At 41.9% G+C, this 26,894-nt stretch overlaps 1 protein-coding gene across 1 annotated transcript in view; it reads left to right on the top strand.

The window, feature by feature from the left end:
• sgsm2 (small G protein signaling modulator 2) overlaps nucleotides 1–22,415 on the top strand; it is a 156,098-nt gene extending 133,683 nt beyond the window's left edge. Inside the window, exons 12-24 of the mRNA XM_067967891.1 lie at nucleotides 12–146; nucleotides 5,625–5,778; nucleotides 8,062–8,126; nucleotides 8,590–8,735; nucleotides 9,896–10,024; nucleotides 10,973–11,155; nucleotides 12,881–13,303; nucleotides 14,913–15,037; nucleotides 15,146–15,228; nucleotides 16,389–16,498; nucleotides 18,065–18,161; nucleotides 20,901–21,068; nucleotides 21,841–22,415. Coding sequence (XP_067823992.1) covers nucleotides 12–146; nucleotides 5,625–5,778; nucleotides 8,062–8,126; nucleotides 8,590–8,735; nucleotides 9,896–10,024; nucleotides 10,973–11,155; nucleotides 12,881–13,303; nucleotides 14,913–15,037; nucleotides 15,146–15,228; nucleotides 16,389–16,498; nucleotides 18,065–18,161; nucleotides 20,901–21,068; nucleotides 21,841–21,929 — 1,907 coding nt within the window. The 3' untranslated portion in view covers nucleotides 21,930–22,415. The remainder of the gene's footprint in view (nucleotides 1–11; nucleotides 147–5,624; nucleotides 5,779–8,061; nucleotides 8,127–8,589; nucleotides 8,736–9,895; nucleotides 10,025–10,972; nucleotides 11,156–12,880; nucleotides 13,304–14,912; nucleotides 15,038–15,145; nucleotides 15,229–16,388; nucleotides 16,499–18,064; nucleotides 18,162–20,900; nucleotides 21,069–21,840) is intronic.
• Nucleotides 22,416–26,894: the final 4,479 nt, after the last annotated feature.

Here is a 26,894-nt window from a genome sequence, read left to right as displayed (position 1 = left end):
TCTTTGAGCAGTAACTATTAACTACCACCACTTAGCCGCCAGCCGATCGGTCTCTGTCGAGGATGATGAGGAAGACGAGGATAGGCTACATGAAATGATTTCTATGATCTGCTCACGGAACCTCACAGCACCTAAAATGATGAAAGGTTTTTATGCAGTTTGGCCTAATCACACTTGAAGTGATATGCAAGATATGCAGTGCACCGTACAGACGCTCATCTCAAGGTTCAACAGTGTTGGCATTTTATCATACTGATATTAATATTGAAATTCTTTTGACCCATTTGAACCTTTAGTACACTGATTTATTGTATTCCTTTAAAGTTCATTTTCACTTCCCTGTAGATTAATAATCCTGGGCTCCACTAATGACTCAGCAAATTTAGCCAGAGACCAGCTGAGGCACACAGACCAAGAAAACCCCAGGCTCAGTCTCCGAGCTGAGCAGCAGTAGGGTTGATACAATTGGCCTCTCGGCACCCTTTGGTTAGAGGGGGTGACAATTGGCCCGGGATTGTGCTCCTAATTGCTGTCCAGCGCCCCTTGCTAGAAGTGTACATACGTGGAGCTCAGGTGAGTCTAGCTATAGGCTGGACTGCGATGTCCCTTGAAGTAACATAACCTTCTCACACTCGAGGGACCAGAGGATGGGTGACACTGTGGAACCATTACCCAAGCGAGAGGTCAACATCTTTGAGAGAGGAGAACGCTGACGAGGAAAACAAATTCATTTTCACATTAAGTTGACTTAAGCATTACATTTTAATCTAAAAAAAACAATGTAAAAGTTAAATCTAAAACCAAAAGCAGATCAGAATAACTATATTCCACAGTCAGCAACTGATAGATTAGTTGAACTTTGTATTATTCCGTGCAAATGCATTGCTCCCCGCCAGTGCCACCTATGGGCACTCAGTAACACTGCATCTACTTTCTAATGTAAATTGATTGTTGGGGTATTCGAAGCCATTAGATTTATGTAAATTGCATGTGGAATGTAATCATCATTAATATTCCTGTGTTCTCCCCCCATTATAAACTCCACATTGACCTCAGCCAGCACCATTTCCATACACAACATAGGCTGGCTTCTTGATTAATGAAGTCGCGCCGTCCGATATTTGTAACAAGCGCATGAACCCGTCCGACTTAACGTCCTTTTTCAAATAGCGGGCAGTGGAATTTTATGCAAACACATTAATCTGGTTGCTACCAATAGCGCAGAGTGTGACCTCGCTTTGTCAGTGTTCCAACTAAATAGTTTGGGGAAGGGAGAGGGGGAGGCAGCTAATTTACAACCGCTGGTGTACTAAGGACTGCAAACCTTTTTAAAGAAAGATCAGTACATTGTAGGCACACTGCTGATGGTTTGAAGGTAATGACAACACTGTTGATTCCCATTTGCTCGCCGTTGCTTTTTAATTTTTTGCAACATGCTTGAACTGTGCATGTGGCCACAAAACTCAGAATAACCAAGATGCTGTTCACTGTAATTCTTCACCAAGTGATTTTTTTTTAATGGTTTCTCAATTTATCAGGCACCCTTTCATCAGGCTATATTTTTTTCTTTAGGTTCTGTGAGGTTCTGATTGCACCAGGTTCTTATCACACTTTCCACAAATAAAAAAAAAAGCAAAAAAAATTAAAAATTTTAAATTCTGTGCAATACACACTGAGTTTTTTGTAACTCAACCAATGAGAAGCTGCAGTAAATGCTACGTCGGTCAACTGCTTCCTGAAGAATTAAGGTGAAGAGCATTTTTTTTCAGTTATTATTTTTTTTTAAATATATATTTTAATTTTAAACTCAAAGCTCCCAGTCTGCCTGCTTTGCCTTGGGCCCAGGGCCTGTGCTTCTTTTAGTTGTCTTAAGTGTAATTGTGTTGAGCCTGCCTCAATCTTCTTTCATTTGTGTTTCATTTCTCCTTTGCCGCTAGATTTAGTTGCCTGGCTGCATGTGGAATTTTACAGTTGTATGCTCTCCTTTTTGTGTAGAAAAAGTAGCAGATACTGGGAGTGGTCCCAAGGCAGTCATCTAATAAAGGGTTCAGATGGCATTCTCGTGAGTGTGATGCTCACGCATGTTTGAACTGCCCTCTGAGCTCCTGTGATTAGAATATCCCCTTGTAATCACTCCAAGATGTTTGTTTATTTTTAATAATATATACTGTAAATGTCGTGGAATGATTTTAATTTGAATTCTGGTCTGTATGTTTTGTTTGCCAACTACGCTAAATATTGTCGATGCGTGATGAAATTCTCGCTGAAGAATTCATGGCTGTTATGTTCTCGATACAAGTTTAATCATATTGGAGTTGATTACCAGAAAATTCTATGCCCAGTATATATTATGTGATGGATAAGGTAAAGGTAGCCCAAAATGATAATGAAAGACTCCAATTTTACTTCGTCGATGATGAATCTAGCTGCTTTGAATTAGTGTCACTAACGCATGTTTTATGTATAACAAGTTAAAAGCTTTATGCTTTAAAAACGCAGCAAAAACACGTCATTGCTATAATTTTTTTTTAACCTTTTTTTGGTTTCAGCATCATAAATAATTGCATCTGTAAAATGCCTGCGGAAATGTGATTAGTACAGGCTCTTAAGCTCTGGACCCATCCAGTCCCATTTAGATCATGCAATTTTATATAAAAAAAAGAATTTTATTTGTAATTCTAAGTTATGCAGTTTATCTTTGTGCAGCGTGTCATGAAAACCTCTGCAATTTAGGCATTTCTGCCTTATTTCCATGGTCTTCAATTGTCAGGATAGTTAAATACCAGTCATCTGACTTACAAAAAGCAATTTATTTTTAACCCCCTCCCACCACCCCCCCCCCCCCCTCCCCTCACATCTCTTGTTGAGTTACGTTTCCAAGCTCACAGGCTGGCCTACGGTCCAAGTGGCCATTGTGCATGTGTAACCCAAGGCAGTTGGTGGCGACAAGCTATTCAACAATGGAGTGCATCAGCTGGGCCAGATTCTCTCCTTACCCAACAACCACATATACGTATTTCCAGCAGTGGTGACTGGATAATAATCACGAGTGGGAATCCTGGCTAATTTCCCACCCCCCCCCCCCCCCCAATCCCCTTTCCTATTTAGCCCAGAGGCACAGATGCCAATTTGTAGCATTTCTATGCCACCCTAACTAAGATCAACTAACTCAACACAAACCAAGGATCTGCTTGGGTAGCTTTATAGTGTGGTTATGGTCGTGATCTCTATATCGCACCTCTAAATACTGTAGCTGTTTACTTCTTTCTAATCAAAACGCACCCCTCCTAATTTTAAGTATGTTCTTACGCTTGAGTTTGTGTTCTATATGACATCCTCAACATTTTGGTAGGAAAAACTTGTTTATAAGCAGGAAGATTTCCCATTTGCTGTTCTACCCAATAATAACCTAACTATGAGGAATCTCCCTCTTACAGCTGAAACATCTGCTTGGACCGTTTTGTTTATTATTTAATGGAAGATTAAAATCTAAACTGCCAGTGACCTTTCACACACCCAAATCTGTCAAGTTGAACAGTTACAGGCTATTGAGTTCGAATCCACATTGGAATTTGACACTTATTATGATTTATTATTCTGTGATCCAACGGTTAAACATTGGAGTTTCCTCATCCCCCTTACCCTGCATCGATTCTTTGCTGGTGTATGATTCCTCTAGAGCCTCACCCAAATGTGTGAACTTTGCCAGAGTGTTGGCAGGCTATTCGACCACTGGAGGCACCATAGCCGAGACTGATGCTGTCCTTGCTCGACATCCACACAAGCATACTCCCAGCAGAGGTTGCTGGTTGGTGATCAGGAAGGGGAGCTGAGGCTAACTTTTCAGGTCAATTTAACCCCATCTTCCTCTCCCCACAGATGCTGCCTGACCTGCTGTGTGTGTTCCCAGCATTTTCTATGTTTATTCTATTTTCGTACTAGAGCATGATTAGTTCGGACCGGCATCCGTGAGCCGAATCCTCCTGTTTACGTTTTTTTTAAAAATCGACTGCAGGATTGTAGACCTACAAGAAACTTGGGTCTGTGATTCTGCCGCCAGGATAAAGGAGCCAAATTCAATTGTACAGACGTGGGAAGGCGATTGACAAATGCAGGTCTCTCCGAATCGGAACTAAATGAGTTCCTGTGTAAAGGCAGCAGAAGAATGTTGTTTTTAAATTCAGAAACTGGGTAAAGGGTTGGGTTAGCACACTATCCTTTCACCCTGGACCTGGGTTCCAATCAAGAGTCCAAACATGATGAGGTGAAGGTCCTCTCTTTATCAGCTGTTACATGGTGTCCTCTGTCAAATAAGTTCTAGTGGGCGGTGGAGGTTTAATTGATTTTAGCTGGGTTGGCAGTGGATCAGCTACATTGGCTTCAGTGCTTGTGGGATAGGGCTGGGAAAAATCAGGCAGAGTTCCCGTTCCTGCTCAGTGTCGAGTGACCCCCCTGCTGGAGAATGCATGTATATCGGATTTGACTGTGATGTTTTCCAGATGTGAATAGCTTGCCAGCATTCACTGTCCAAGCTTTGGCAAGGTACCAAAAGGCTGCTGGCACCCAGGCTATTATACCATGCCCCAACAGGAACAATACCTTCAGCATGAACAGAGGAGAACAACTGAGGGAACGAGGATAAGTACCAGCACTGAGCTCCACAATGTCCAAACACAGTTGATATCTAGCAGTGGTCACTAGATCGGGAGCAGGAGCCCTGACTTATTTTACCGCCTCCTCCAACAGTCCAGGGACACTGAGGTCAACTTTAGCACTAAAGTTGCTGTCCTAGTAAAGATCAACTAACTGACCCACCAGGAACAGAACCTGGCCCCTCCCTGGTCTATATGTATCAATATCTCATTATATGGTGCATTTATCTAAACCCTGCCCCAGGTTGACTGACACTCTTGCCTGTCAGTCTCTTGTTGGTCCACCAGGAGGTCTCTACATGGAGCACCTTGGGGATTCAATTCCAGCTAGGCTAAAAACTGGCACTAACCCCTCTCTTACACCACATTGAGCCTGCATCCTACCAGCTGTTTATGGTAGTGATTGTGACTCGAAAATTAGTCGGCTGCACCACCCTTTCCTCCTTGTCTGACATGGGATGCCAGGAAGAGAGCGATTTGACTACCAGATGAGGACCTTGTGGGGTACAGAAAGGAAAATCTAATAGAGTAACCTCTCACTGTAACACTGTCTGATACATCACAAACTCCAGTATAACACCCATTGCTTAAGGGTCTTTGACAATACAAAACCATACAAATACCCTCTCTAACGCACCCTCCACCATAATATGATTCCTGCCTTACTCTCCAAAGATAGCATTCTAGAGGCAAAATCTTAGATTTTAAAAAAAATTGAAAGATGCTATTTTTAAACTAAAGTCATCAAAGACTAGATAGATCATACAGTCGAATATTAAAGTTGCTTGGTTAAATTACAGAATTTTATCCCCATTAGATTTTTTTTAAACTAAAGTACATCTTTGAAATATTTACATTTTGAAAACTCTTAACCTTTGCCTAAAGTAGCACAGAAAAACACCTAACCCCAAACAGCCAGTAATTATTTCAGGGGAAAAAAATCTCTAAAATGCATGTCCTTTTTTTTTCCAGATCCTAGTGAATTGTTGGAAATGCATGGATACAGCTCAACTCAGTTTCCTTGGCAGCTGGGAGATCTGTGTAGCCGAGGCTCTTCCTGTTTGTCCTGCTCCACCAACGGCTCCCCCTATGACATGCCCAACTGCTGCAGCTGTGGAAATGACAGGTAAAGGGAAAAGGACATCTCATTGGAGTGTATCTGAGGGAAAGGAGAATCGGTTACATGTGCAGATTTTACAAAAACAAAAAAAACAATGACCTTTTAATTCCAATAGTAGTTGACTGGGTAACTTAGCACATAAGGAAGAACAAATTTGCACTTATAAGCAAGTATATCAGTCCTCAGGACATCCCAAGGGACTTTACAACTAATTAATTACTTTTTGAATTGCAGTCACTGTCATTATGTAGGTAAATGTGGCAGCTAATTTATACACAGCAAAGTCTCCCAAACAGTAATTTTTTTTTGTGGTTTTGGCTGATGGAAGAATGTTGCCCAGGATGTTGCTCCGTGAATAGTGCCCTGTGATCTTTTACATTCACCTGAATGTAACATATGTTAACTGTTGGTGTCCTAATCTAAGAACATGAGAACATAAGAAATAGGAGCAGGAGTAGGCCATACAGCCCCTCAAGCCTGTTCCGCTATTCAATAAGATCATGGCTGATCTTTGACCTCAATTCCACTTTCCCGCCCGATCCCCATATCCCTTGATTCCCCTAGAGTCCAAAATCTATCGATCTCAGCCTGGAATATATTCAACGACTGAGCATCCACAGCCCTCTGGGGTAGAGAATTCCAAAGATTCACAACCCTCTGAGTGAAGACACTTTGCCTCATCTTGGTCCTAAATGGCCAACACCTTATCCTGAGACTATGACCCCTAGTTCTAGACTCTCCAGCCATGGGAAACAGCCTCTCAGCAGCTACCCTGTCGAGCCCTCTCAGAATCTTATATGTTTCAATATGATCATCTCTCATTCTTCTAAACTCCAGAGAGTATGGGCCTATTCTACTCAATCTCTCCTCATAGGATAACCCTTTCATCCCAGGAATCAATTTAGTGAACCTTAGTTGTTTCAGTTACCAGGCTCCCTCATAGTAGAATCTGCCATCCATATTGGTAATGAGTTCTTGAGCTTTTCTAGGTTAACAAGTGAAGATGACTCCATAACCCCTGGTTAATTTGAACATCTCACCTTTGAGAGGGGAGGGTGGAGGTTACAATTGGCTTTTACTGGCTAAGTACCAAGGCATGCAGTTCTCCCACATGAAGACAGGTACATAAAGGTGAGAGCTGAGGAAATGGGAGGTGGAAAGAGAGAGAATTCCGAAGCTGTACCCTCCTTTCCTGAAGTCACTGACTCCAATAGGGATGCAGATCGAGGGTATTAGTAGCCCTCTGGTACCTCACCCGAATGTCCATTCCTCATACCTGACTCTAGATGGTGACCGTCAGCAGACGATTCAACCATGAGGAGCCCTATCTATTGCTCACTCAACATTCACGTACATGCACTTTTCATCAAGAGTCACTGGACAGTGATTGAGAGCAGAAACCTGGCTTATTTTCCTCGTCCTATCCCAGTGACGCTGAGGCAATTTGTAGCACCGTTATTGCAGCACTGAGATCAGCTATCTCAATGTAGATCAGCAATCAAAACAATATATTGACTGGACTCCCTGATGGCACAGGTGATAAAGGTGGCTCTACCACAGGGTGCACAGTCAATATTAACCCTTTTTATAAAAAGGCGATTACCAATATTGAGGGAAACTGGGTGGGAAGGGCTAATGATCCCAAATCTGAACATGAAGGAACTGAATTAATATCAGTAACTCTGAGGTTAATCAGAAAGTGATTCTTGTGCCACTGCCACTGGCTTCTCCTATTCCATTGTGTCCAAGGGCTAGGCTCACAATCCACAATTTGTCTCGTTCTTAGCATTGAAGCTCTCCATATCATAGGGTGAGATCGCATTCATTAAGTTCTAGAGTTTCACATCGAAGTTTATTTGATTTCAAAGCTTATATGAGGGTTTGACTAACTAACATTGTGATTTTAATCTAATTCAGTCTGACCATCAAAGGTCTTTTGACAATATTCTCACCTGGACAGATGCTCGCCCTACTGGTTAACAGTATGCTATCTTTTCTGGGTGCTGCTCATTCCCCTCCTGAACCAATAAAGATGGACCATATTGAGGAATGGTGAGGTGGGATTGGGGGTGGGGGGATGGAGGAAGAGAATGGAACTACGTAGTGCATGGCAACAGAAACTCACATGTTGCAAGGAGGAAAATTCTTCTAAAGAAAGGGATATCCCTAGTAATTTGTGCCTAGAACGTGGAGAATAAACATTCATAGACTGTGATATGTTACAGCTAAACAGAAAAATTATCCCATGGGAAAAGATGCTCTTGAAAATCTCTGGTTCTTCTGTCATAGGACTCCATTGAAGATGTTATGCGAGAGTATGAAGAGGCAAATTGTTTCAAGGGCATTTTATGGATGTAAGTACACTGCAGGAATATCGGGGACTGATTGACTGATTCTGTGGCGGGCAGGGAAAGATATTTAGAAATGATCTCAATCCGTATTTTTATGAGGACTTGAGTACTTACAGATGATTGTGTGACGTTCGATGATGTCATCACGATTGATTAATTGGCATCACTTTTGATAATATTAACCAAATCATATATCTAGAATTATACATGGTTAGCAGTGAGTAATAATCTGTAATTTAATTGAGAAGCTCAGATCGTAAAAGCTGCGATTGAAGCCTGAGTGGTTTCTGAATCGATCCCTATATCCCCTACCGCTTCAGATCACTTGCTTTAGTTGAAGTAGTTTGGCAGTCCAGTCAATGCAATTGTGTGAATGTGTTAGTTTTTCACTGTTGGTAGTGAGCTTCTGCATTTGGTCCTTAGAATTTAAAAGCTCTTCTAAAAGACTTTGTGTTTCTGCACACAGGGCTGGCGTACTGTCGTCACCTCTCTACAGTCCGCACACATCTATCAGCTCTTGTGAATCACGCCATTGTCCCACCCAACAAGCCATGTGAAGCCTCGGGTGGACTGACTGCAGAAGTCTGGAATAAGTATGAGAAAGATAGGAAGGTAGGACAGAACTCAGGGACAGTTGTCGTTGACGCTGAGTGCATCAAGCCCTCCTGCGAAATGAAGATCTCCGCCAGGGGAACAATGAGGAGGGAAAGAATCTACTAGGATTCCTGCTTCTGATCTCTAATCAATGACCCCTGCTGAAAAATGTGAATGGCAGGATCGAGCTGAGTTGTACCTCCCTCCATGATCGAATAACCTGCTGGCACTCACTGCCTGAGTATCCCCCAAAACAAAGGAGCTCGTAGCCACGAAGGTGGGTAAGAAGCTGATTCCCAGGCTGCCCCAATGTTGCAGTTCAGTTGGCCACTAGGGGGTGGGTGATGTGCTTCAAGGTCCATCACCACCAATCTACCGACAATTGGAACATTTGCAAACAGCAAATGTGAGCAGAAGAATCTTTTCATTTTTGATGAGGTTTTTCTCCCCAGTTTCCTTCCCTCCTCTCCTGAAGACATTGACTCTTGTGACACTTTAATGGTGGCTGAGAACCTGCTTGGTATCTTGCCCAGATGTCCATTTTTCATATGTGAGCCTCGATGGTTTATACCAGCAGGCTGTTCAACCATGGAGAAAGGGGCATTGCAGAAGAGCCTGATACTGTTCACACCTGATGTCTACATACATCCACTTTACAGCAGGAGTCACTGGATTGGGATTGAAAGTAGGAACCCTGGTTGATTTTTCTCTTTCCCCAGTTCAGGAACACTGAAGCTAATTGTAGCACCTTAACTGCTCCCTTAGCTGAGACCCACCCAACTTGGAGATCTAACCTGGTGCCTTCTCATTGTTATATCTGTAGACCATGTGGTGCATTAACCACTAGAGGAGCTTTTGTTGCTCTTCATACTCTGACACCGTTCCTAGTTGAAGTTAGCCTTGCTTAACCAAGTGCTATAACAATTTGAAAATGGAAAGGGGCCATGGAGAAGATCACCTGATCACTTGCCTAATGATCACCGTCATGGTGCATGACACAGGTTAACCGAAAGGAAGAGAAAGAAAAGGCATTTTAAAGAATGAGACTTAGCCTTCTGACTTTATCTGAAAATTGACTTGAAAGCTAGACCTGTACAGTTCCAACAAAATTCTACTGCGGGTATTTTTATGCATTAATAACTTAAATAGAATCGTCACAGTTTGATTTTTGATTTTAGAATTACAAGAAGTTGGAGCTGCTCAGACTGGTTTACTACGGAGGAGTCCAGCACGAGATAAGGAAAGATGTCTGGCCCTTCCTCCTGGGACATTACAAGTTTGGCATGAACAAACAGGACATGGACCAAGTATGTGGCCAACTTCTTTATGGTTTGTCTTCTACTCAATTAAGTGCCAACTAGCCTCAAATGGGTCAAAAAGATGACTGATGTGAGAAATTATAATGGCATGCTGTAGGGAGTACCGTTCTCATACTTGGGAATTAAGGCCGATCACAGAGACTGAGTAAAAGGAGCTTTGTACTGTATCTAAGCTATGATATACCTGAAGTAGGAATGTTTGATGACAATCGATGGCTAAAGTGGAGAATAGCTCTGTGCCCAGCATGGGAATTCCTCACCTGATGAGTAGGACAAGTGATTTGCTGCAGCATGACATCCTTTGATATTTCCTGTGAATTTGCACTGCTATTTGCTGCCCAAGTATCAAAATTCAGCATAAAATTCCCAGGGGCAGTGAAGATGTTGGGATCTCAGTGATAACAAATCACTTGCCCTAGTGATGAGTACGAATGGCTAATCAGACAACAATCTGATATCTGAAATAGTTACTTTTCCTACATAGAGAACAGTAGTTAAAAATTAACTCATAAATTGGCGATTTTAACCTGATGAAACGGGTGTTGATCAGTACAAAAATAGTTTAAAATGGACTTTTCAGGGTTGGTGGCACTTGCACATCATGATGTGTCGTCCCTGGGGAGTGCTGCAAGGTTGATCACAGTGAACCATTTTGCATTATTTCTTTTAATTCATATTGCAGCTTCTAATCAAGGTTGGAGACCCATAATCCCTTTTGCTAAAAGGCAGGGGACCTAGCTCCATGCTCTTAGTTTTAACTGGAGATGTGACTGTACCTCCAATCTCAGGTCATTTTTATTGGAGTGCCATTGATGGTGGCAGAACTGTGCATCTGCAGTTAACACCAGTCTGAAGTTACAGGCTCACTAACACCAGAACGTGTGCAAAGAAACCTAGCCTCCGATCCACTGCATTGATTCCTGTGCTTGCCTGCAGGTGGATGAAGATATCGCTGCCAAGTACAGATATGTAATGGCAGAATGGAAGGCCTGTGAGGTGGTTGTCAAGCAGAGGGACAAGGAAACACACTCTGCGATCTTGGCAAAATTTTCATCGACAAGCAGCATAGACAGCCATGTGCAACGTCTGATTCATCGAGATTCCACTATCAGCAATGATGTAAAGTATCTTATGTATCTCATTTCTTGATTGCGTCATTAGTTAGTATTAGTGAACAATTCAGATCTTTGCTCGTGGGATGTGGATGACACTGGCAAAGCCGCATTAATCGCTCACCCATAGTTGCCCTAAGAATGTGGTAGTTGCCCTTCCTCATAGCGACTGTTTTTACAACTGAGTTGCTTCAGAGGGCATTAAGAATGAGTCACATATCGGCCAGACAGGGTAAGGTTGGCAGGTTCCCTTCCCAGAAGGGCATCAGTGAACCAATTGGGTTTTATGACAATCCAGCAACTCTGAGGGTTTTTTTTTTCTGGTGCTAGCCCACAAATTACCAGATTTATTAAATTGAATTTCACAACTTACTATGATGGGATTTGAATTCACAACCTCAAACACCACATTACTGTACTCGGATATAAAAACTACGAATGTTCGAAAAAAGTAACCAGTTGATTTAGCAATAACTTCTTTTTTAAAAAAGTACAATGTTTGAGCATTGCACTGGTCAACAGTGACTACACTTCAAAGGTACTTAATTGGCCGTGAAGCGCTTTGGCCATCCTGAGGTCATGAAAGGCGCTATATAAATGCAAGTCTTTTTTTTTAACGTGTTGTGTTAGATGCTAAAATCTCCAGCTGTATTTCTCCTCACTGCCACTACAGTTTTGATCAGGAGCCTGTTTAATGTGTTGCTGCTATGACTTTCCCTAGCTGCCTGAGCATGGAAGACTTTCCAAACCGGTGCATTAACCAGCTGGCCTTAGTCAACTTGTCTTCCACATACTAACACTTTAACTCAAAATCTAATCTTAAACAGTGCTGGTGAGCAGAATGGAGCAGGTGTTTACTCTCCGTTCCATAGCCCTTTCCGACTTTCCACATGGAAGCCATTCCTGCCTCTCTGCTCCACGGCCCTTCCCAACCCTTCCACCTCCCAGCCTTCCTTTATTCTCCACTCATGGCCCACCCCGACATTCTGCCTGATGGCCCTCCCCGACTCTGCACCCTACGGTCCTCCATGATTCTCTGGTTCACAACTCTAATGCTTGTTTCCCCCAGGCTGCAAAGTTGACTGTCGTCCTGGGGGGAGGAGGAGAGGGGGATGAAGAGGTAAGAGAGTCCTCTTTAGGGTTGAGTTGGTTTCACGATGGTGAGCTTGGCAATCGGAAATTGGAACTGAGCTGATCCTCTATAACAGACTCTTTAATCGAATACTTGAGTCAAGCAGGTTTGCAGTACTGCAGGACACTGTTGATAACTGAATAGCCAGCCTGTCACATTGTTGAGAGCAGGAGAACTAGACCTGTGACTGGGGTCTGGGATTTTTCTCCCTTGACTCCAGATAAAGAAAAAAATATATCAAGAAAAAAAACTGCAAATGCTGGATATCTGAAATGTAAACAAAATGTTGGAAATACACATCAGCATCTGAAAAAAGACAGGTTAACATTTTGGTTCTAGGTCCCTCACCAGACTCCAGATAACCCTGCAAGGTAATGTCCTAATGGATAGAGTGATCCTAGCTAGACAAGCAGTGAGAAGTTTTGCACACATTAAATTTTTTTTTAAGCGTTTCATGATGTTTGCTCGATTTAGAAGCGATTGAACTAGAGGAATCATTTGTTTCCTAAAGGAGTTTCCACAAAAAATGTTTATCTGCATTGTTCACATGAGAATTCTTGTTTAGTTTTATAGTGCCACTCCCTTTAATATCTTGTTTAGGTCTTCATTTCTGTTGATGAAGTGGACCAGGCAGACAAAGTCTTTAAAACGGAGGATGACGCAATGACAACAATAGTAAACGTTGACACCCCAACTGTAGCAGTTGAAGAGAGACCATCAATAGAGTTCGACTCTCCTGATTCTGGACTGCCTTCTTCAAGGAATTATTCTGTCACGTCGGGACACTCCCGAATCCTTTCAAGTACTGATGATCAAAGTTTCTGCATGGAGGAAGAAGATAATACTGAATTGCACAGGGTTGCAGAACAAACTGATGAAGTTAGTGAGTCTGATTCTGGAAGGAAAAGTGTTCTGCAAAAGTCTGGAGCTCGGGATTCATTATCAGAAGAACAGCTGTGCACTCAGTTAGATCTGATAATGTCTGAGAAAAGCAACTCATCTTTACCATCTACAACGTACACGGTCAGTGGGCTTCAATTCTATTTTGAAGATACAATAAATAAAATAAAGAGGATGGCACATTGTGCCTCTGCATCGTTCTTTTTCCTTTGGAATTTCATCCAATAAAAGAGAATGAGGTTCTTCCTTTTTTGGTGTCAAAGTTCATAATTGAAATGAGTTTGGGCAGTTTTAGTTTACATTTCAATAAACATGTGCTGATAACATAGAAGTATCCTCAAACCTTCTGGATAATTTTAATGGGTTGAACCTATAATCCTTAAAGTGCATTTACTTACTCACTTGTTCCTATTAGCTTGAGCTTTCAGAGTGGGCAATGGGATTGAGCATCTTTCTGTCATTCCCATTGTCAGTATTATTCTAAGGGTGTATTTTCTTTTCCTCTGAACTTCCTCTATCCATGCTTGCTCTCATCAAGTTTGTATTGTGTTGGTTCATGAGGTGACTGCATGGTTTTGCCCCCCATCATTATTTCCAAACTGCTGGTCTTCGTCTTGCTTCTATCCATGTTCAGTCATCTCAGCTACTCTTTCAATGTGTTCTCTCATTTTCTACTTGCCAGGTCTTTGCTGTTTTATTCATGGTTTCCATTGGAGATTATCCTTTTCCCATCCTATCTGAAGCATTATAATTCATGGTCTTACACCACTGCCATTTATCCAGTCCTTCTTCAAGTCACTCACTTTACCATGTCTTCCTCTATCATCTTCAAGATGTTTGACACCTCGTCTTAAATGTGTTAAATTTGGTGTTGGCTCTGTTCTTCATAGGCCACGTTTCACTTTCTTATTCAAGGCTTAACACAGTTGTAGTCAGAGAATTGATCTTCATTTTGAGATTAATGTGCACTTTGTCCATATTTCTTCAAGGCTGTAGAACTCTCTTGATTTATTCCTCTTGCTCCTGGTAAATTGACTTGCCTAGTTGCCCAGCAAAGTGATAACATTCAAGACACAGAGGTTATGTTCGTGCATGAGGAAGTGATTCAGTCTCTTGGATTATGAATTTAAAATAATTACAACCATTTGAACCAATTCATTACAGTTCTACCAATGAATTATTCATTATGGTTTTTTTGTATTTGTTCCTGGAATGAGAGCAAGACTGCCTTTATCCCTGGTTGACCTTTGAGTTTGTACAACAGAATGGCTTGTAAGGCCACTTCAGAGGACATTAAGAACAAACAACATAGTGTGAGATCAGAGTCACATGTAGCCAGATCAAGTAGTGGTGGAAGATTTCATGAAGGGCAGTAATGAGCCATTTGGGGTTTTATGACAATCTGGTAACTTTTATGGTTATTTTTTCCTGATGCCATTACAGCTTTTCATGATTTGAACTCATGACCTCTGGGTTGATAGTCCAGTACTATAAGCACTCACTACCCTATGCACCGTAACATCACAAATAAAGCAACACAGCCGATGTACTATTGTTGAATTTAAAGAAATGTGTAACAAACTGGTGAATAAATGATGTGCTGGGATTAGGACTTGGTATAACAAGAAAGCTGAGAACGGTGTATTGGAATTCTATGTTTGAATTGGGTATGCATTTATCAAGACTCTTGTCTATAATCATTGAACACCATTTGATATTCCATATCTCATAGACAGAACTGATGGATGCTGTATCACTAAATTGGCACCGGATTGATAAAGATGTACAACGTTGTGATAGAAATTACTGGTATTTTACCGCAGTCAACCTTGAAAGACTAAAGACTGTAATGTGCAGGTATGGATCTGAATCTATTTCTCTACTGTCTGTTGAATAAATGTGTTCTGGTTGTTTGATCCCATTAAATTTATGGTCATTCTGGGTTTTTTTCTCTTTGCCTTGCAGCTATGTGTGGGAACACTTGGATGTAGGCTATGTTCAGGGGATGTGTGACCTCTTGGCGCCACTAATGGTTATTCTGGATAGTGGTAAGGAATCCATTTAATATATAGCAACAGGGCTTGAATAAGAATCATAATTATTCACCCCAATCTTAAAGCTTCATTGTACGTGGCGCAATGATTCAAATGTCTACCTTGAAGTAGTAGATTTAACTTCTTGTATATCTTGTTGGGAACAGAATTAAAGGTTCTAAGGATAAATATAGACTGAGGTAATGAAATATGCCACAACATATTATGATTTCTGAGCTCTCAGGTTGGAGAGAGGGTCATTATGAAGTTGGTTGTAATAAAATACCATGAGTTTCTATCACTGCACTACATGTGTGAAAGACAACCAATCTGGAGTTGATAATGGAGTTGTGGGGTGGACAGATATTCTGGAGTTATGTTTGATTACCTTAGGGAAACATTTATACTGAATTTGAGCACATAATCTAGGCTGACATTTCCAGTGCTGCACAGTCAGAGGTGCTGTCTTTCAGATGAGATGTCAAACCGAGGCCGTGTCTGCCCTCTCAAATGGGCATAAAAGATTCCATGGCACCATTCAAAAAGCAGGAGAGTTCTCCTGGTGCACTGGTCAATATTTATCCTTAAACCAACATCACTAAAACAGATTATCTGGTCATGTTTCTCATTGATGTTTGTGAGACCTTGCGAGCTGCAAATTGGGTGCTGTATTTCCTACATTATAATAGTGACTACACTTCAAAAGTACTTCATTGGCTGTAAAGTGCTTTGGAGTGTCCTGAGGTGGTGAAAGGGGCTATATAAATGCAAGCTCGTTCTTTCTTTAACCCATACAGAGGTATCCAAACTGTGACCCATCGCTCATGTGCGACCCCGATCCCTGGAAATCCGGCCCTCAAAGCCCAGGCAACTTAGTCCAAGTTATGCTCCTAGTTCTCATTATTTGTTTTGTCCTGTTTGAATTCTGTGGGACTGTATTGGTGGATACATTTTAAATCAGACACTAAACTGATTTAGTATCAGCAACTTGAAGTGAATTAATGAAATTTAAACATTGCAACCCCGAGGCTCCATGGAACACACCTACGTGGCCCATGAAGCCAAAGAGTTAGGACAACCCTGGCCCCAGTACAATTAGTTGTGACACAGCAGAGTGCCCCACTTTGTATCTTTTTTTTAAACAGGAGTGTTTTTATATCCTGTTTCCTGCCTAGAGCCCCTGGCGTACAGTTGCTTTACTCAGCTGATGAAGAGAATGAATCAGAACTTTCCCAATGGAGGTGCCATGGATACTCACTTTGCCAACATGAGATCCTTAATACAGGTAACGGGACACGGGAATAGGTTTCAGTGAGGGTATTGGAGTAAGCAGATCAACACGGAGCATTGCAGGACACAAGCTAATTCTTTTCCCCCCCCCCCCTCTATCAGCTGCTAGAATTTTAATTGGTCAGTAGATAAACAATGAAATAAATGAAATATCAGCTTCCCTCATGGTTTCTCGAGTGAACAGCTTAGCCATACAGACCAGAGTTGAACTGCTGCTGGTCTGAGTTAGCTGATGTTGGGGATACCACATTATCTCAGCAGTTCTAAGTTAGAAAATCAGCCTGCACCTGATTGCTGTCTAACTGGAAGTTAATATGTATGGACATTGAGTTAGGGCAGGATTGGGATCAGTTATCATACCTGCTGTGGTCAAATACCTTGCTAATATTAACCAGAAGTACACTGTGGCTAATGTATGTACAATCTACAGGGTGCACTGTACCAATTCACCAAGCTTACTTCAACAGCACCTGCCTCCTCTGAGAAAGACAAGAGCAGCAACACAATTACCTCCCAAGACCTCCTCCAAGTAACACACCATCCTGACATGGACATATATCATTGGTCCTTTATCGTCACTGGATCACTATCCTGGACTTCTCCACCTAACACTATTGTGGGAACACCACGGCCACAGGGTCTGCAGCGGTTCAAGGAGAAGGCCCGCCACCACTTTCTCATGGCAACTACGGTCGGGCGATAAATGCGGCCTTGCAGTGTCGCCCACATCTCGAGAATACCTTTTTTAAAAGTCAAGGCTCATGCATGAATAATGACCACTTAGGTGAGGTACTAGAGCACTCCTGCCAGCTGCACCCAGTAAGGAGCCAAAGCCTTTGACAGAGGAGAGGAGGGGTGGAAATTGGCAAGGGAGAGAAATAATCTTTTACAGTAAATGAATACGGTTTCAACAAATAGAAATACCAGTTGAGACCTTCCCACTCTGAAGTTGTGAACTCTACCCCATTCCTATTGCTGTTGGTTCTTGTTGAATGCAAGTTGTTTTGCTTTTAAAACTTCTTTAAGTTACATTGTGCCCAGTGATCTAATACTCCCTTCTCTTTATATTTCAGTCCTGCTTCTACTTGTAAAGTGCTAGTTATGCTAGTGCCCTGCATCAATTGCTGGGGGATTACTCTGCGACATTGGTGAAAAACACCAGCGCACAGATAATTGTTTAAAAATCACGATTGTGACTTTGGTTGTCTGGGTATGTCAAAAAGGCTCTGTACAGGACAGCAGTGCGAACATTACTAAAGCTCACCCTCTCCCCACCCCACCCCCCCCCCCAAACCCACAGCCAGAAGAAATAACAGCTGATTTTCACTTTCAACATTGCTGCCGGCAGAGGCGCACCCCTTCAGCTGGTCCTCCACACCTCCGGAGGCAGCAGTGCCACTCCCTTGACGTTAGAGAGCCGCTGACATTGTTGGCAGTGCAGTAGTGTAAAGTAACTTGAGTTTTCACATCATGGTTTTGTAGTCAGCACTTGCCACATGTGATACAAAAATAATTCTCTTCATTCTGCTGGGCCTCGACATTTTCTCCAATTCTCTTTCAGATTTTGGACTCTGAGCTCTTTGAGTTAATGCACCAGAACGGGGATTACACCCACTTCTACTTCTGCTACCGTTGGTTCCTGCTGGACTTCAAAAGAGGTAAGCCCATGAGTTCCACTAGATTTACAAACGATGGTTTAATAATCACATTGTTTCCCCGGCCTCTTTTTGGCCTTTTCTACTTTTCCCACTAGCAGCTGCCTCATACTGAGCACCTCCACCAGCCAGGAGATCGAGGCAGTTTAGGTTGCAGACCTCTCCACTCCATCTTTTTTTTAAAAAGTTTTGCGCTCGGGACTTTGGTGATGCTGGCAAGGCCATATTCATTGCCCATCCTTAGTTGCCCTGAGAAGGTGATGGTGGGCCACCTTCTGGCACCTCTGGATTCCTTGTGATGGTGATCTCACAATGGTGTTAGGTAAGAAATTCCAGGATTTTGACCCAGTGACAGTGAAGGAACTGCGATGAATGTCCAAGTCAAGATGGTGTGTGACTTGGAGGTGATGGGCATTGCCATGATGTTGCTGCTTTTTGTCCTTCTGTTAGTACCACTTTCACAACTGATGAGGCACACTTGTCAGACCCATGATACCTTCCGTGAGGATGGCCTCCCCCCGCACCCATGGCAAAATATACATAAGCATTTCAGAGGATGCAGCGACAGTGGCAAGACTGATCCCAAGTGTAACATGGATGAGCTTTGACGAAAGATTATAGAAACTGTATTGTCTAGAAGAAGATGGTTAAGTGTGGATCTCATCAAAGTACATAAAATTTTACATGGTATAGACAGGATAATTTTTACAATATTAAAAATTTTACATCCGAACACACTTCCTATCAACTTTTTCCATTATAAATTCCTATGACCACATTTATAATACAAACTATTTATGTAAACTTGTCACGGTGTAATTACACCCTCTGCAGTGCACCCACTGGTGGGAGGGTTTAATTGCAGCATGACAAATTCACATAGACACTTCCTTCAATAAATGAGGAAGGAGGAAGCCTCCGAAAGCTTGTAGATTTCAAATAAAAATCGTTGGACTATAACTTGGTGTTGTAAAATTGTTTACAATTGTCAACCCCAGTCCATCACCGGCATCTCCACATCATCTTCAATAAATGCGGACATAGGAATTTAAAATTGAAAAATAAAAATAAGGACAGAAATTCTCAGGGCAACTAGGGATGGGCAATAAATACAGTGTTGCCCACATCCTGGGATCAATTTTTTTTTAAAAAAGGAAGAGCTTTTTTGCTCAACAGGTGATAAATGTTTAAAATAATTTTCCAACGGGGCATTAGAGGCATAGACATAAGGAACATTCAGAATGGAGCTGGATTCTGTAGTGTCTGTGTTAGGGGATGAAGTTTAATTTACCGAGTGGCCTTTTCTAATTCTTGACTTTTTCTTTGTGCTATTATAATCTGTCTGGAAGATTAGTCTGAAACGCACAAAACATATTTTCAACAGTGGCCAACAGGGATAGGAAGCACTGGGAAAATTCAACACAATGCAGTCAGATGGCAAGTGTTACTATGACAACTGAATTATCATTTCAGGTGTCATCTGTGTCTAAAGGACTTGCTATGTAAATTTTCATCCAGGTTGTTCTGCAAGATTTGAATAACGTGTGTCTCTTGGAGATCTTTGCCCAAAAAGTATGGTCCATGGCCCACAGAAGGGAGATCAGAAGGTATCCTCGACATCATGAGCTTTTGGCCATCAAGCAGCCTCTCCATCCTCATCCTTATTGTCCTACAGTAACACATCCAATTGTCTTGCATTAGAACTTAATTATTACTCAATGGCTGTGTTGGTTAATACGCTGCCCAGCATGGAATCGAGTGATCATGAAGATCCTTGGTTCTGTCCTCCTCCTGTGCTGAGTTAAAAGAAGCAAAGACTTGTATTTATAGTGCCTTTTACAACCTCGGACGTCCCAAAGTGCTTTACAGCCAATGAAGTACTTTTAAAGTGTAGTCACTGTCATAATGCAACAGCTAATTTGTGCATAGCAAACTCTCATAAACAGCAATAAAATAAATGACCAGATCATCTGTTTTAGGTGTTGGTTGAGGGATAAATATTGGCCAGGTCACTGGGAGAACTCCCTTGCTCTTGTTCGAATAGTGCCATGGGATCTTTTACGTCCACCTGAGAGGGTAGACAGGGCCTCGGTTTAACGTCTCATCTGAAAGACGGCACCCCCAACAGTGCAACACTCCCTCATCACTGCACAGAAGTGCCAGCCTAGATTATGTGCTGCAGTCTCTGGAGTGGGACTTGAACCCACAACCTTCTGACTGAGGTGAGAGTGCCACCCACTGAGCCATGGCTGGCACCGTTGTCACTGAGTTAGCTGATCTTAGCCAGGATGGCTGTGGGGAGGGGGCACTACAATTGGACTTAACGACCCTGGGTTAGGCAGGAAAAAACATCAGCCAGGGCTCCCACTTCCGACCACAAACCAGTGGCCCTTGCTGGAAAGTGGGCATGTGTGAAGTTGAGTGAGGGCAAGATGGGGTTTGGCTATAATACCTGCTGACACGCAGTATCTAGGTTCATATATGAAGAATGGCCTCTTGGGCAAAATACTAGCCGGTGGTCAGCACCCGTCAAGCTATGCACCAGCAAGGAATCATCGTCCTGACAAAAAGAACAGGATTTATTTTTCCCAAAGAATTCTGTTATTTTTCAGTGAGTCCATTGGTTCACTTGTTTATGTATATCATTTATGATTAATGCTTGTGTATATAATTAATGTTACATTTAAAATAGGTGTATAATGAAACACATCATTTAAAATGACTAATTATCTTTTGGCACAGAACTCTTGTACGAGGATGTCTTCGCCGTGTGGGAGGTTATCTGGGCAGCAAAGTTCATCTCTTCAGAGCACTTTGTCCTTTTCATTGCCTTAGCTCTAGTGGAGGTTTACCGCGAGATCATTCGTGATAACAACATGGACTTTACGGACATTATAAAGTTTTTCAATGGTGAGTTCAGCCTCTGGTGTCCTCAGAAGTGTCTTCAGCTTTCCCTGTATTTTTCTCAGTATGTATGGAACTTTTGCTGCTTACTCTTTCCCGTCCTTCATCTGCACAACTCTGAATGTCCAGTTGGAAATTCCAGGGCGCACTATTGACACTCTTAGTGACCAGCTCAAAAATGGCATTGACAGAAGCCTGGCAGCAGGTCATGTTCCCACTTGCTCGGGCAAGGAATGGTATGTAGCACAGGAAGACTTGAGGAGGAAAGAAAGAAAATTAAATTCCAAACTAAGCTGTCCCTGTGACTAGGCAGATAAAAGTAGCACAACTGCTACCTCACCCCAAGTAACCATTCTTGTGTCAGCCTAAACAGCGAGTGTCAACAGACCATGAGGGATGGGGATGCCATCACAGCCAGCCCCAGTCCTGTCCTCGCCTTTCACTTTTCAACAGGGATCACTGAATAGGAAGACTGACTGAGATTTTTTTTCGCCAACGCTAGGCCTGGGGTGAGAGGGTTAAGGCCAATTGTAGCACCCCTACTGACAGATCAGCTAATTCAAGACAGACTGAAGATCACATTTGGAATCTTCCTATTCGGTTATGGCTCGATACCACACCAGTTGTGCATTTACTCCCTCGTTCATCGGTTTGGCAGGGGGCGTGACATTCTTCCCTGATTGGTTAGACATCATTCGTTGTCGCAATAGTTCTCCTGAAGTACGCAACAACAGATGAAAAGAATTTAACAAATTTCAACTTTGAATTTTTACTTTAGAAATGGCAGAGCGTCACGATGCCCAGCAGATCCTGCGGATTGCACGCGAGTTAGTCTACAAGGTACAGACACTGATAGAGAACAAGTGACAGAACTGAGGGGAGAAAGGAAGGCACGCGGATACTCAGCTTCTTCCTAACAAGCTTGAGCGGGAACCTCCCATCTCCTCCCCTCCACTTGAAGAATGACGGTTCATGGGAACGAGTTGGTCACATCTTCCATACTTCAAGTGAAAACACATACTGAATGGAAAATGCAAGGCATTGCGTGGGCGGCCAGGAATTAGCCAAAAGAGTTGCGCTTTTTTGTTCCCAACAAGGTTCACCAATCGTCAGTCACATTTTAGTGATGCTTTAATGTAGTTTATAAAACTGGTTCCTCACATTTTCCTTTAAATTCCTTAACCTGGCTCTGCCTGCTTTTGTTGTGAATTTTAATTTGTGTTTGTGCGTTTTATTTATATTTTTTAAAAAAACAGTGAGTGCCTAAATATTAAATGTGAGGCAAAAAAAACTTTCACCTTCCGCATTATAATCCTGTACCCTCAGATTGACAGATGGGTACATCCTAAACACTAGACTAGAAATAAATGGGGGATTTTCCCCCCAATTTTTCATTTGTGAATTCATAGTGTTTTTTAACTTCTCCAGACTGATCGGATTTGGATGGACCAGTGTAGATTTAGAATACTTTTCAATGCAGATCGATTCAATCTTACGGACTATTTTAGCATGTTTACACCAAAATAAGAGTTACTGATATTTTAATTATATTGAAGAATGTTGCCAATGACTAGATGTTCTGTGGTTCTGTATGTTTCTGCAATTCTACTTTCTAATATTGAATATTCCTAAAATATTGGGAAACCATTTTCACGTACAGTATTTGCTATCTCTAAAAAGGGCATTCAATGGTTTAATCTTAATACAGGTATGTAAATCTGGATAGAGTGGAATCAGTTTTGGTGTGTGCAGGTAACCAAACTGATTCAGATCCAGTAAAGCCGTGTTGTGGTACCGGTTTCCCCCTCACCCTCCTCCCTCTCTTAATTATTTATGCCCCAGTAGTTCTCCCCAATGGTTTGGATCACCATTGCGACTTGTCCAGCAGTTACCATCAATGCTGCTCTTTGGGGCCAGTCACTGGGAAGCACGATTCGAGCAAGAGTTTGGTGTGGGGAGGGGAGGGGCAGGAAGACTTCAATTTTAATTTGTCTTCTGCTCCTTCTCCCCATGATGAAATGTCTCATCTCTGCATGAAGCTCCTTCCAGTGGCCCAGCCAGAATAGACAAAACTCAACCAACTAATTGAGGAGGCAGGAGGCCCTGACACCCAAACTTAATGGCTTTCTGGTTTAGCATCAAACTATCAACTGCTTCACCTGCTAGGCCATATACAATACGAGAGTACAAGAATAGATGGATCCTGAATGAACTTGTATGTATCAGAGATGCGTGTTGTATATTTTTATTTCTGCACCTGTTTGTTTTCTTCATTGCCAATTTTTTCCCTTGCGCTTCGTTCCTGAAGACATCGACTCCTTGCTGAGGTATGGTTCCAAAGAAGCTGGACATTTTGTTGACTACTGCACCTGTGACCATTATTCATATGTGAGCCCCAAAAAGTCACCAAGTTCTTCAATTATGGGGTGGGTGGGTGGGCATCATGACACCCAAGGCCAATCTTGTCCTCATCTGATGGCCACACTTAAAGCAGGATAGCGATCAGGAATGGGAACTCTAGCCAATTTTTCCCCCCTTTCCTAATCCAGGGGTGTTGAGGCAAATTGTTGCACCCCTACCCCTGCCGTGGCTGAGATCAGCTCACTGAGCACAAACTGGGGATAGAACCTGGGTCTTTCCTCATCTGTATAGCCTAGCCACTCACTAGGTGATCTCACTAAGCCAAAGTGGAGGCTGCATCTACTACTAAATAAGGCAAATTGGCAGTCTCTCTGCACACAATTTGGAATCTCTTGCACTGAATATGTGAGCAAGAAAACTTTCTGCCATTTATCCCTTCCTCTTATAACTGAAAACTGAGGGACACATACAATCAAGTATCCAGACCTCACTCTTGGTGATTGCACAATAGTTTATAGAGCTGGGACCAAGCAACCAAATGGAACTATCATTAATTGCTGTGCAGGTATCAACTACCATCTGGTGTACAAGTGTGGTCAAAGATGTACACTTACCAAAAGAAAATTACACATCAAGTGAAATTTGTGGCCATCTGGGTATAGTTTACACCAGTTTGATTGAGGTTACATTGACAATATCACCACAGAATCGGTGCAAAGCAAAACTGCTTGGTACCCAAGCTACAGTTACAATCTGAGTGCACCCAGAGAGACAATGGGCGGTGAGTACAGTTTTTCTTCTCTTACCACTCAATGGTCTCAATGGTAGCCCTCCAATAACTTGTCCAATCGATAATTCTTCATGTGTGACCATGGGCTTTATCTAAAATCTACCTCAGATATTCAATGAGATGTGAGTGTGACTAATTCCTTACTGTAAATAAAGCACTTTTTCCAAGCAGTCAGCATCCACACACAAAGTCAGTATCCTTTTATTTTAATTTGGTCTCTGTCACCATATTTAAATATTCCCTTTTTTGGCCAAGCTTAGCTGCATTTGAAAATAGAAACACAATCTCCAATACATATCTCAATTACATTTTTATATGGTCTCTAGAGTGTGGAAATATTTTTCCCCTCCCGGCTTCACACTCTTCCTTGAGAAGCTCATTGATCTCCCACTGTAACTTTGGTAGAAAATCAGCCGAGCTCCCACCATAAATTAGGCAGAAGATCAGCCCCAGAGAAAAGACGTAAATGGTTGTTTATGCTGTTTCTCCAGGATATCTGACAATATTCTGTTGAAGTTAAGTCACTTGATTAATTAAAACAACAATACAGTACACCCATTGTCTTGTTCACCATGGCACACTGCAGGACAATATTTGCATCCTGTCAGTGGGAACAATTATTAAAAAGAAAATTTGTTGGGGGGGGGCATCAGGATATTTCCCCACACTTCCTACAGAGTTCACTTAAAGGCAGGAACTGGATAAAGGGACTGATTTTCATAATTACTGAAGTAGATGGTGTTAAGATACAGATCAGCCATTATCTAATTGAATGGCAGAAAAGGCTCGAGGGGCTGAATGGCCTACTCCTGTTCCTATGTTCCTAAGAGAATTCTACTTTATATTTTTGGGATGAGGAGAGGGTAGAAGTGTGCAGAGTTGTCTTTTGTTCAACTTTTACTGTGTGAGGGGTGGGTCCAACTGATCCTTGGACAAAGAAAGAGACGCAGCATAACCAAAAACAAAATTTACTGCTGGTCTTTGAAAAGTGCTTTGGACACATTTTCATCCTACTGCTGCTGATTGTTTTATTGGGAAACCTAGGTGTAGGAGCCAAAGCAGGGACACCACGAAGATTAAAAAGCATAGGAGAGAAGACTGGGTACTATAAACGACGTGTGATGCAAAGCTGGGTTTTAGGACCCATACGTTGTAGATCGAATGGAAGAACTGAAGGAGGCTGGGGGTTTAAGGCCTGGGAAAGATTGAGTTAAAGTCAGAGGCAGTGTGATGATAAATGCATATTCCTAGGTTCTTTTCCCCCTGTATTTTCATGCTTCATAATTTAAGAACATTCTAAGCGACACAAAGAAATGTTAAAAATGACAAAACATCTCAAATGCTTTCCCTATAACTTGTATAAATTTAATATCTGAAAGCTGTACTACATTGGTCTGGTGGTATCTGACAATATAGACAGATTTTTGTTAAGTAAGGGTATCAGGAAGCAAATGTGGGTAAATGGAGTTGAGGTGCAGATCTGACATCAATTAATTGAATGATGGAGCAGACTCAAGGGGCTGAATGGCCTATCCTGTCCCAAATATAACGTAACACCTCTTTTAAAAAAGCAGATTTACATTTGGATGCTAACTGTATTAACCATAATTTTTTTATAAATTGGGGAAAATTTTCTCACAAAATATGAATCTGAAGCTTTGAAGCATGCGATTTCTGAAAATGCTTAACTTGGATTTATAAAGAGCCCTCCATATAGGAATTAGAGAAAAAGAACACAAGTGTCTTCTTGCTTACCGTTGAGGAATTTCACCCAATGCCTCCAAACTTTTACTGCTCATATATATATAAATGCTTGCCTTCTGCTTTAAATCTCATTGAGGCAATGATTGTGTTATATAATTAGATTTTGTGTAATATTTTGCTGTAAGTATTGTACATATTTTACTTGTAAATTGTCAGTGTTAATCTGCCTTATTTATTGTATCTGTGGTTTGTGTTCTGCTGCAAACAGCTGACCTTTTTAGTTCCACATTTATGAAACGTTTCTTTCAACTCGTGGTCCTCAACTAGTCTGGGTTAAATCTCCCCATCCACCCCACCCCAGCCTTTCCATTTCAATTTGACAAGTATACTCTGATGCAGGTTTCCACAGCATTATCCTGTGCGACTACAAAGTGAGGTCAGAACCAAGAGTTCAGTTTATTGCATTCCATATGGGAAAACTGTTTCAAAGTTCTACAAATTGTATTACATTGGATAAACCTTTCAGACAATAAACGTGACTCCACAGAGTCCTGTACAAAGAGAGGGTGGTGAATATTTTAAGTGTAATTGCCTCTTTTGTCCCAAGTGATTATGAAGGGTTTTGATAGGGAAAGACTATTTTATCTGGTTGGGGAGTCAGTGACAAAGGGTCATCAAGTTGAAGTTGTAAGTAAGAGAGGAGAATTTTTTTTTTACACAAGTGTTGTTGATGCATGGACTGATTTATCATAGGGAGCAGTTGAGGCAGAGATCATTGCATGTTTTACGGGAAAAATGGATAGACATTTGATGCGGTGGAAGATATAGGACTTATGGAGAGAGTGGGATTTGTTTTTGATTGTCCTAGCAAAGAACTGGCAAGCCACAAATGGGCTGAATGGCCTCCTTCTGTACTATAAACTTCTGTGGTACTCTCAATACCAGCAGTTAGTGTCGAATAATCGCCTAGTTGTGGA

This window comes from Heptranchias perlo, chromosome 28, assembly GCF_035084215.1.
Source record: "Heptranchias perlo isolate sHepPer1 chromosome 28, sHepPer1.hap1, whole genome shotgun sequence".
NCBI classification, from domain to species: Eukaryota; Metazoa; Chordata; class Chondrichthyes; order Hexanchiformes; family Hexanchidae; genus Heptranchias; species Heptranchias perlo.
The sequence above is the reverse complement of the archived record's forward strand: the minus strand, read 5'-3'. Positions and strand labels throughout refer to the sequence as shown.